The 12,258-nt window shown below is 44.3% G+C and overlaps 1 protein-coding gene across 1 annotated transcript in view; it reads right to left on the minus strand.

Moving 5' to 3' along the window:
- Nucleotides 1-12,258, minus strand: part of LOC309563336 (uncharacterized protein) — a gene marked incomplete at its 5' end in the record, with an annotated part of 72,188 nt that overhangs the window by 12,838 nt on the left and 47,092 nt on the right. The window contains 2 exons of the mRNA XM_082267731.1: nucleotides 971-1,075; nucleotides 4,431-4,493. Of these exons, the coding sequence (XP_082123857.1) occupies nucleotides 971-1,075; nucleotides 4,431-4,493 (168 nt within the window). The remainder of the gene's footprint in view (nucleotides 1-970; nucleotides 1,076-4,430; nucleotides 4,494-12,258) is intronic.

Below are 12,258 nucleotides of genomic sequence, written 5' to 3' on the forward strand. Positions count from 1 at the left end.
ATTTTGTAACATATTACGTCAATTATGTCCCCAACATCTTCACCCTTTTATTACATGGGGCTGCAATGTGAGGAATTCCTTGGCTGCCCCTGATTGGGCCAATGACCTGCTATCATGAAACTGTTTCCTGCAGGAAAAGAATCTTCGCTCATCACTATTTGGTAGCATGGAACTTTCTGATTATCCCTTTGGGATATATATATATATATTTATATATATATATATATATATATATATATATATATATATATATATATATATATATAAAGTATTAATCATAGGTGTGTGCAAGGGGTGTGGGTGTGCCAGGTGTGCCCGGGCACACCCTAATCACTTTGGGTGGTGCCGATAACACCCACTGCCTGAGCTTCCCCATTGTGTTGTCCCCCCCACCACAGTGCTGCTGGCTTCCCTCCTCTCTGCCTGGCTGCTGCAAGGGATGGAGAGTGGGGGAAGGGGCTCGTCAATATGTCATAAACAGGAAGTTGCTCAGCACAGAACACTTCCCATTCATTTACTCTCCAGTGCAGCTGAGGCTGCAGAGAAAGGCATGTGTGTTTCAGCTTTGGTGTGCTCACCCTAATGCTATAGGCTGTGCACACCTATGGTATTAATATAGTATATATATATGTGATTAACCAGAATAGGGAATTGATATGCAGCTATCAGTACTTATTAAAATCAGATGGGAGCTATAATTAATAAATAATGTTAAGTGCTCTTAAATGTCTTGTACATTTGTCTTTTTTTTATGGATTTATATGAAATCCTAAGAGAGTTGAATTGGATAAATAAAGTTATATATGTGGAATCCAATCAGGGAAATCTCAATTTTTTGGGACATTTGAGAAGGTTTATATTTGAAGATTCGTCAGGATACATTGAATGCTTTGAGCTATGATAAAAAGTGAAGGCAGTCTTTGATCAGTTTGCTAGACAAGTACTTTTTTAAGCTTCTTGCTGTACTTACAGTGACACGAAAATACTGAGACCGATAAATATCATAACAATATACGATGATGGTTCCAAGAGCTTCAATGGCGCTGACAATGTTCATGGCCATAAATGATTTTACCTGCAAGGAAAATTGTAGATATGGTGAGCAGTATAAGAAACCATTAGCAAGAAAAAAGTAGAACACTATTCCAGTGGAGTATACCAACTTCAAGGGCACCGAATGTATTGGGTTTGGTCCCTAAATTTAAAACATACTGAAGATAAATAAAGGGTCTGTCATTGCTGATGCTGATCTCTTTTTAAAAATGCTAGACTGCCTCTAGTTGCAATACTACGTTATGATCAGCGCAACCAGAATAGGTCAATCCACATAGACGGTAAGAGGCTGAAAATATACTGTACCTAGCAAAAAAATCCCAATATTTTCCCACAAAGGGAAATGGATGGTGCTGTATACAGTCTGCTATACCACAAACCTCCTGATAATACTTTCATATATATTTATATATAAATGCTGAAAATATGCTTAGAGTAAGATCTCCAGCGCTCTACCTGCTTGGAGAGCCACGAGTATTGCATACAGATGGCCATAGAAGTGAATGGCTATTCATGTAAACGTTGATGCTTCTGTGCATTGGTGTTTACCCGCATGTGTGTTTATGATGTATCAGGAAATACATTTGCATGCACACATACAGGTAAGCCCTTATGCACAGAAGCATTAGCCTTTACATGAGTATGGCTTCCAGGACACGTGCCCATTGGAAGGTTTACCCTCTGTTCCATTTCAGACGACAACACAAAATTTGGAATTCTCTTTTACTTTAACACTCAATGATATTCCTAAACAATAGAAATTGGGAGAATGAATTACCCAAACTGGTGCACAAAAAATAAATACCATGCAGGTGTCCAAATCCTTTTGCTGTTGACACTTTACACACTCCCTCCCAAGGACCCCTTTTTGAGGTCATCTAACCAAATGTAGGCGATTAAGCCTCCTTAATTTATCTTAAAGTATATCTACTTCAAATTATGTTTCTTTTGGATATAGTGTGGAAGGGTTAGGTCTAGTGATGAGTGAGTTCGATTAGCCAAGAGTTCAGTGACTATGGTTTGAAATTTGGTGAACCTGAACTTTGTGGTTAATCCCATTAAAGTCTGGGGGGTTGTGAGTCTTGCTGTTAAATTCTGGCTATTTTTTTGGATAATAGGCAAACTATTGTCAAAAAAGGGCATCGGCAGCTGGGTACTACCATGGCGAAAATGTAACAAAGCAAAACACATTTTGTAGACAATACCATGCAATGGTTTATTTAATAAAGCCTCCTGTTGGCTGATTTTACAGAGCCGCTCCAGACCATAATGTCAGGATTCACCCAGAAGCCTTCAAGGCAACTGGCTTAGCCTCTCAGCACACTGCTGAGTGACTGAGCCAGCCGTTCCTGCTCTTTCCACAGCCCAGCACACCAGTGAGTGCTGGAGGGGCAGAGCAGACAGTGGTGCTGAGAGTGGGCCAGAAAACTGAGTGATCAGCTCAGCTAAAGCTTTTACCGTCACACAAAAATGGCCAACGGCACAACAATTTTATGGTAAAGTTTGTGAGTGTCAACACAGAGTGCACAAAAATTCCAGGGAATGAAGCATCATTTTGACCCTGTACAAATCATTAGTAAGACCTCATCTGGAATAAGCAGTTCAGTTTTGGGCACCAGTTCACAAAAAGGATATCGGAGAACTGGAGAAAGGGATGAGAAGGGCAACCAAACTGATAAGAGGCATGGAGGAGCTCAGCTATGAGGAAAGATTAGAGGAACTGAATTTAGTCTCTCTTGAGAAGAGGCGGGGAGAAGGGGGATATGATAACATGTATAAATACATACTGCAAGTGGTCCAGATAGTGATCTTGGTGTTCCGTTTTTTTACATTCAGGTCATTATAGAGGACAAGAGGGCACTCCTTATGGCTGGAGGAAAAGAGCTTTAACCTCCAAATACAGAAAAGGCATCTTCACAGCTGTGAAAATGTGGAATGGATTCCCTCAGAAACAAGTCCTAGCCAATTGAGTAGATTGTTTTAAAAGAGTACAAGTTAAAGAGAAAGCGGGACTTTATATAGGCCAAAAAATATAAGGGATGTCTATAAATCAAGCACAAAATTCATAAAAAAAGACATATTTATTGATTCACAATTGTAAAAGTTTACATATGCATAGTAAAAGCATTAATAGAGAAATACTCCATATACAGGTGTTGATACAAAGTACCACGTTGGTGACTGTAGTCACAATAGGAGTGGAGTCTAGCGGTCCCCGGTAAGCAAACGCTTTTCGCACTGGGGCTTCCTCAGGGCCCAAGAGACTAAGAAGACTGACATTACAATGAGGTCAGAGGCAGAGTAAAAACAAATATCCCTGGGCAGGCGTCGGGGTCACTAAGTGGTAGAGGCTGCTATCTCAAATGACAGTTGCAAAATACAAAACGTCCTCCACTGAACTAGAGGGTATGGAGCATCAACCCAACTGTTAAGGTACTATAGTACTCTCCCCGCACTACGATGCTTCTAATTCAAATATGGATATTTTCTTAGGAGATGTAGTTTAATGTTGAAGATTAATTATAACTGTAAACTTCAGTAAATCATGCAGTCTGAGTGGGGCAAGTAGCTAATATTGATTCCCCAAATTCTCAGGTACCAACATCCAAGGACGCAAAAAATTCCCCTCTTGACAGGTGTTCCCTCAGGGGAGCCTGTTTTAAAAGAGCTGGATGGGTTCCTACATATACAAAAAATAACTGGATATTAACACCAGGGGTAGTTGGTCCAAGGAGTTTCCAATTGCCTCTTGGGGGATCAGGAAGGATTTTTTCCCCTGCTTGAGGAAATTGAATTAAGCTTTTTTTCTGGGTTTTTTTGCCTTCCTCTGGACCAACTGTGGGTATAGGGTTGTGTATATGGAGGATTATATTATAATTATATAAGGATTTTCTATGTGTTTATTTTATTCTACTGGTTAAAAATTCTCTTGTAACATATGCCCTTTTGCCAGCATTGTTAGCTGTGGCTTGGTATTGCATGCTATTGCTAAGTCTATGATATGCAAGCACCCCAGATGCTTTTCCATCACTGATTCTCCCAGGAGAGCCACTCCTAATGTGTAATGTATTTTTGACACCCAAGTGCATAACTTTACATTTCTAAATATTGAACCTTCTCTGCCAAGTACAGTAGCTGCCAACCCCCTCAACAGACTGAGGGCAGGTAAATGACCAAGCTGTGTTACCTAACTGCAATGAAGAAAAGTCAGAGCTTTTCTAGGTGGCTTTGGTATCTGGAATGTGTGTTGGGGTCACAAGAAACTCAAATCCGTTCGTGGGCAACATATTTTTTATAAATGTATTTCAGGTATGTATTCAGGTATTTGAAGTTCAGCTTTTAAATTCATTGTTTTCTTTCCCATATGATGGACTTACAAAATGTCGAGTTGGATTCTGTTTGTTTTCCACCGAGACTGATAGACTTCCCGAGATGATGAACTGTAGAAGGATAAAGTAATAGTTACACGTAACTTATAAACACCATGCCTAGACATAATACAAAAGAGTATAATTTTAAATAATAAAAGCAGAACTTTTTTTAGTATTGGTTAGATTCGAGAGTGATTAGAAGAGTTTGCTAGAGTTGCTAGAAAACAACATTTTACCAATAGTCTGTATGGATTACGAGAGACAGAAGTTGTCGAACAAATCTGATTTCTTTTTATGAGGAAGTAAGCAAAAACTTAACCACTTTAATACAGGGCACTTCCCTCCCTTCCCGCCCAGGCCAATTTTCTCCTTTTAGCGCTGTTGCATTTTGAATGACAATTGCGCGGTCATGCAACACTGTACCTACACCAAATTTATGTCATTTTCCCCCCACAAATAGAGCTTTCTTTTGGTGGTATTTGATCACCTCTGGGTTTTTTCCTTTTTGCTAAACAAATAAAAAAAGACCGAAAAGTTTAAAAAAAAAAAAGTTTTTTTGTTTATGTTATATAATTTTGTAGTTTTTCCTGCACTGATGAGCACTGATGAGACTGCACTGACAGGCACTGATGAGGAGGCACTGATGGGGTGGCACTGATGGGGTGGCACTGATAGGCGGCACTGATAGGCGGCACTGATATGTGGCACTGATAGGTAGCACTGATATGCAGCATTGGTGGGCACTGATAGGCGGCACTGCTGGGCACTGATAGGCGGCATTGATGGGCACTGATAGGTGGCACTGACGGGCACTGATAGGTGGCACTGACGGGCACTAATGGGCACTGATAGGCTGCACTGGTGGGCACTGATGGGCACTGATGGGCGGCACTGATCGGCACTGACGGGCGGCACTGATGGGCACTAATGGGCACTAATAGGCAGCACCGGTGGGCAATAATGGGCACTGGTGGGCGACACTAAAGGATGGCAATGATGGGCACTTGTGGGCAGCACTGATAGGGAGGGCACTGGTGGGCAGCACTGATGGGGAGGGCAATGGGGGGCTCCCTGAGCCCTGATTGCCATCCCTGGTGGCCATAGTGGGCATCCCTGGGGTCATAGTGGGCATCCCTGGGGTCATAGTGGGCATCCCTGGTGGATCTAGTGGCATCCCCCCCCGAGGGTCTGCACTGGTAATCAATGATCTGATTACCAGTGCCGACCCCCCCCCTGTCAGGGGAGCCGCCGATCGGTGCTCCTTTACTCGTGCCTGTCAGGCACGAACTAAGGAAAGCCGATCAACGGCTGTTCCTATTTACTATGTGACCAGCCGTGATTGGACACGGCTGATCACATGGTAAAGAGCCTCCGTCAGAGGCTCTTTACTGAGATCGGAGATGCAGGGTGTCAGGCTGACACCTCGCATCACCGATCACCGCTCTGCGCGCCCCCGGGGGGCGCCCAGAGCTGTGTTATCCTGCTGCCATCATATGACGTCCGGTCAGGATAACACAACCACATTCCCGCCGTCATTTGTCTATAGGGTGGGCGTGAAGTGGTTAAAGAAGTGGCTGTGGATATAGTCTATATGCTTTGAAAAATTTAGTTTGTAAATGGGTAGAAAACTGGCTGAAAGATCGCATTCAGAGAATAGTGTTGAATGATTTATGCTCTGAATGGTCTAAAGTTATTAATGGTCTTACTTTTTAACCTATTTATAAATGATATAGAGTCTGGGATTAAAATGACCATTTTAGTCTTTGCAGATGACACCAAGTTATGTAATGGAATAACTGACTTATAGGATATCTTTAACTTACAAGCCACAAGCACTGTTTAATTGGACAACTATGTGGCACTTAATGTTGATAAATGTAAAGTTATGCACTTGGGGGCCTAAGAATATGCATGAATCAAACATTGTAGGAGGAGTACAGAAGGGGAAGTCAATCATTGAGAAGGATCTGGGTGTTCTTGACGATCATAGACTTAAAGTGTTACTAAACCCAGGACCCTGCATTTACTATATTTGGTCTCCCACAGTACACAGAACATGGAGATGCAATCATGTTTGTGAATATAAACTGCTAAATACCTTTTCTCACCTGCAGTTAGAGCAGTCTTGTGACTTCCATTAGTGTCCAACAGAGCACTGGTTAAAGCTTGTAGAAGGAGCTTTCATTCTCCTCTGTCTGTCCTATGAGGCTGCAGGACCCCTGACCCTCTGTCTGGACAGTGCTGATTGGCCCTGCGCTGATCATATGCACTTTCCCAAGAAAAAAAAAACCTCTCTAGCACTACACACCAAACTGAGATTGTGAAGCTTGCCCCCAAGGCTCTGTTCTGTCAGCAGATGGAGTGGGATAGTAAAAGAAGGGGAGGACTTCTTTTATATCAGCAATCTGAATCAGCAAGTCTGAGGAACGAGGAAGTGTTGGCCATGAAGTAGAGGGATAAGATAGATGTCTACGTTCTGTCCACCATCCACAATGACACCTTGGTAGAGATTCACAGAAGACGTGGTCCCATTGTAAAGCCTAAATGCATCCACGATTATAATCTGTTCATGGGGGGTGTATTTAACCACTTGCCGACCGCCGCACGACTATCTACGTGGGCGGTCAGCCCCTCACAGGCAAAGTGACGTAGGTCTACGTCGCTCGCCTGTGAGGGTTTAGGGAGCGAGCGCACGCCGCCGGAGGCGCGCTCCCGCTCCCGCGTGGTCACGGACCCCCCCGCGCGTGTGACCGGCGGACACGATGTCCGCCGGCCACTCTGCGATCGGCGGGGGAGAGGGAGAAAGTCAGGCAGCTTGTGTAAACAAGGCACCTGTCATTCTCCCCTCTGTATGAGAGCTGATCATATGGATCTACTATGTAGATCCGTTGATCACTCTGCATACAGATGAAGCCACAGCCAATCACAGTTAGAATCACGCCCCTAGGGACACACACAGCCCCTCCCTCTCAAATAAAGTTAACCCCTTCACTACCAGTGTATTTTTACAGTAACAGTGCATATATATAGCACTGATTACTGTAGAAATGTCACTGGTAACCCCAAAAGTGTCAAAAATGTCAGTCAAGGGTCCGATCTGTCCGCCGCAATGTCGCAGTACCGCAAAAAAAATCGCAGATCGCCGCCATTACGCGTTAAAAAAAAAACAACAAAAATGACAAAAATCTTTCCCTTTGTTAGTAAACGCAATAACTTTTGCGCAAACCAATCAAAATACGCTTTTTGCGATTTTTTTTACCAAACATAGGTAGCAAAAAACAAATTGGCCAAAAATGTTAAAAAATTTTGATTTTTACATTTTTTTTGGGGGGAATTTCATATAAAAAAAAGGGAAAAATATTGCTATTTTTGCAAAATTGACGCTCTTTTTTTGTTTATAGCGCGTAATCAAAAAATCGCACAGGTGATCAAATACCGCCAAAAGAAAGCTCTGTTTGTGGGAAAAAAAGGACGCCAAATTCGTTTAGGTACAGCGTCGCACGACCGCGCAATTGTCCGTTAAAGTCACGCAGTGCCGAATCGCAAAATACCCCCTGGTCGTTTAGCAGCCAAATCCTCCGGGGCTTAAGTGGTTAAGCGACTAGATGCTACAGCCTATTTGTCTGTTAGAAAGTCCCTATACTGGTATCAAAAAGTAGTATTTTCTCTTTTCCATTTGGCAATGTACAATGCGTACATCATCTATCAAAAGTCAACAGAAAGACCCAGAAATTTTCACTGCCCTGATCTACCAACAAGGATCCCCCCCCCCCCCAGGAATCATTCACTCTGATTGTGTGAGTTGACTTTATGAGCAACATTTTCCAGAAAACATTCCACCCACAGAATCAGGAAGAAGACGCCTAAAAAAAATGTGTACGCAGCTGAGGGGGAGTTAGTTAGCGCCCAACCAGGCCTATGTGTCAGAGAAAACTTCAGACGTTATCACAAATCCCTAAGATATTAGTTCCCCTAATTTTTTAACAGCCTGTCATTTCCCCATTTCTAATAACTGTGCGGATCATTTGCCTGCTGCCTTGATTGACTATAACTCTACCTCCCACGTTAACTGACCCTGGCCTGTTTACCGACAAAATCTCTGCCTGCCATCTGGATTGTTTCCAAACCTCGTTTCTGCTTTCCAGTTGCACTAACCTCAGCCTGTTATTCTGCACTGATTTTTTTGCCCTGCTACTGCAGGAGTGGGATGCAAGATAACACAGGGGCTTCAGAATCGTGTTCTGAGTAGAGAAAAACTGTTTTTGGTTTTCTCTGGGTTTTGTCATTTCCAGAACAGGGTCTGGAGACCGGAGGCTTCAAAGAGATTTGGGTGGGAGAAGCCTCTGCTCCTGTCCCCATTCTTTCCTGACCAAAGCCCTAAGCTTAATGTTCCTGCCTGCTGGCTTAACCAACACTTTGGCTGTGCTGACCGTATCTCTGCCTGCTGCCTGTACTGACTATGGACAGTACTGTTGCCTGGACAATTCCTTTTGCTGCTGCTGACCATTTTCCTGTCTGGACCAATGATTTGGCTGTGCTGACAGTATCTCTGCCTACTGCCTGTACTGACTATAGACAGTATTCCTGCCTGCTGTCCCTGGCTGGGCCAATGCTTGGGCTGTGCTGACAGTATCTCTGCCTGCTGCCTGTACTGACTATGGACAGTATTCCTGCCCGCTGTTCCTTGCATGGGCCAATGCTTTGGCTGTGCTGACAGTATCTCTGCTTACTGCCTGTACTGACTATAGTCAGTATTCCTGCCTGCTGTTCCTTGCCTGGACCAATGCTTGGGCTGTGCTGACAGTATCTCTGCTTACTGCCTGTACTGACTATGGACAGTATTCCTGCCTGCTGTTCCTTGCCTGGGCCAATGCTTGGGCTGTGCTGACAGTATCTCTGCTTACTGCCTGTACTGACTATGGACAGTATTCCTGCCTGCTGTTCCTTGCCTGGGCCAATGCTTGGGCTGTGCTGACAGTATCTCTGCTTACTGCCTGTACTGACTATGGACAGTATTCCTGCCTGCTGTTCCTTGCCTGGGCCAATGCTTGGGCTGTGCTGACAGTATCTCTGCTTACTGCCTGTACTGACTATAGACAGTATTCCTGCCTGCTGTTCCTTGCATGGGCCAATGCTTTGGCTGTGCTGACAGTATCTCTGCCTGCTGCCTGTACTGACTATGGACAGTATTCCTGCCTGCTGTTCCTTGCATGGGCCAATGCTTTGGCTGTGCTGACAGTATCTCTGCTTACTGCCTGTACTGACTATAGACAGTATTCCTGCCTGCTGTTCCTTGCATGGGCCAATGCTTTGGCTGTGCTGACAGTATCTCTGCCTGCTGCCTGTACTGACTATGGACAGTATTCCTGCCTGCTGTTCCTTGCATGGGCCAATGCTTTGGCTGTGCTGACAGTATCTCTGCTTACTGCCTGTACTGACTATAGACAGTATTCCTGCCTGCTGTTCCTTGCCTGGGCCAATGCTTGGGCTGTGCTGACAGTATTTCTGCCTGCTGCCTGTACTGACTATGGACAGTATTCCTGCCTGCTGTTCCTTGCCTGGGCCAATGCTTGGGCTGTGCTGACAGTATCTCTGCCTGCTGCCTGTACTGACTATGGACAGTATTCCTGCCTGCTGCCTGGAAGATTCCTTTAGTTGTCGCTGACCAGTGACCACCTCCCTACCTGGTGGTTGGACCAATGCTCTCCTATGTGGACCACTGCACTTCTAAAACCACAGGTAATCTTTTGTTTACCCTTTGCTCAGCCGAATATATTTTGGGGTGTAATTGGTGTGTACATGCTATGTGTTAGAAATATGAAGGGCCTTCAGAAATGCGATAGGTTGTCAGGAAATTATATATATAATTTATGTCCCTAGAACACCTGATGGTGCTTCTTGTATGTTAAGCCTCTGTACGTGATTATTCCTGCTATGTCCATGCAGTGTTTTAGAACTGTTTTATAAATTTACAACTTTGTGTAAAAAAAAATAGGTTTTGTTTTCTTTCCACATTTTCCAAAAACTTGTGGAAAAAAAGTGACATATTCAAAAGACTCATTATGCCTCAAAAATTATACGTTGGGCTGTTTGCTTTCCAAAATGTGGTCATAGGGCATAATTAGTCTTTTGAACATACAAGAAGCACCATCGGTTTGCGGCGAATTTTGCTTGTTCACTACCCGCCAAATTTGCGAACACATGGCGTTGTTCGCGGCGGCCATATTAGTTTACATTGGGGAGAACTTTGACCCATGACACAGCCATCAGGTGGAACGGGACAGCCAATTAAAACATTTCAGCACATGGACATGCCCCCTACCCTATAAATAGACCTGAGCTGTCGGCCATTTCACATTCTGCTTTTTGCCAGCGTAGGGAGAGGTCTGCTGTGTTCATGAGGGAGAGATTGCCAGACACAAATAGCTCTGTGAAGATCCACAAAAGTCCTTTTCAGGGCTGGTATTTCGGTATAGGTCCAGTCTCTTTTAAGGTTAGGGACAGGTATCCAGTCTGTGCTTTAGGGGCAGTTAGAGATCGGCAGCAGTCACACAAATCGCTCTGTTAATGTCCACAAAAATAATTTAAGGGGCTGCAAATTCTTTGGTATTGCTGTGCAGTGCACTAAAAAGGGGGGGGGGGGCTAATCCACAGTATAATATACTTTGTAGAAAGTATATTATAGTGGATTAGTAGTATTATTGTGCACTGTGCAGCATTGTGACAGGTGTGGTGACTGAACGTTGCTGCAGCAATTCTAACAAACAGTGACAAAAGCACTTATAATGTATTATAACTGGTGTGATAGACCAATGGCCCCCCAATACCTCATATTGAAGTGGGGTGTTATCTGAGTAAACTTTTACAAGTGTATTTGTGTCCTGCAACAATATTGCCTCTTTTGCTGAGTTAAGTCTGGTACACACAGTGCCAAACTCACTGGCCAATTTTTTTGAACTGGTGTGATACACCAATGGCCCCCCAATACCACATATTGAAGTGGGGTGTTATTTAACAGTATAATTTTCTAAGAGTGTATTTTAGTCCTGCAAAAATGTGTCCTCTCTTGCTGTGTTAACTGTGCTACACACAGTGACAACAGTTACTGGCCAATTATTTGTAGAACTGGTGGACTGACGGACAGGCAGGTAGGGAGGAGAGGCAGGCAGAACTTGCATTGCACAAGAGGTACAAAGCAGACTGCAAATGTATCAGGAGCGAGCCATCAACCATGTACAGTCACATCTGGCGCTCCCAGGACGCCGGCACATGGCTCCGCAGTGTGGGCTTTCTTTAATGTGTCCGTTGCTGACAAGTGTTGCCATCTGCAGTCTTGGCAGTCAACGCATCAGTCACAGTAAGCCCAACACTCACCTAGGGACAACCACCTTAAGAAGACACCTGAAATCCCATCACCGAGCCCAGTGAGAGCAACACCGTCAGAACCCACAAAGTCACACTCCAGGCCCTCACCGTCCAGCCTCAAATCCTTCCCCTTCTCCTCTCTCCTCACATTTGTCCTCCACTCCACCTTGGATTGATGCCGTCGTCACGTTGTTCTGGAAAAAGGCAGGCTTCTGTGGCTCAAATGTTGGAGCATAAAAAAAGGTGTCCGACAGGTGTCTGACTACATCGGGTTAATGGCCGATGTGGACGCTCTGAGGAGTGATGAACTACTACTGGGTGGGCAGGCTTGACCTCTGGCCAAAGCTTGCACAATTTGCAATGGAACTGTTGGCTTGCCCCCCGCCCTGTGTCCTGTCCGAAAGGACGTTCAGTGCAGCAGGAAGGATCGTGACCGATAAGCGCACTCGCCTAGCTCATGACAGTGTAG

Source organism: Pelophylax lessonae (genome assembly GCF_965119305.1).
Source record: "Pelophylax lessonae genome assembly, chromosome: 9".
Taxonomy (NCBI): domain Eukaryota; kingdom Metazoa; phylum Chordata; class Amphibia; order Anura; family Ranidae; genus Pelophylax; species Pelophylax lessonae.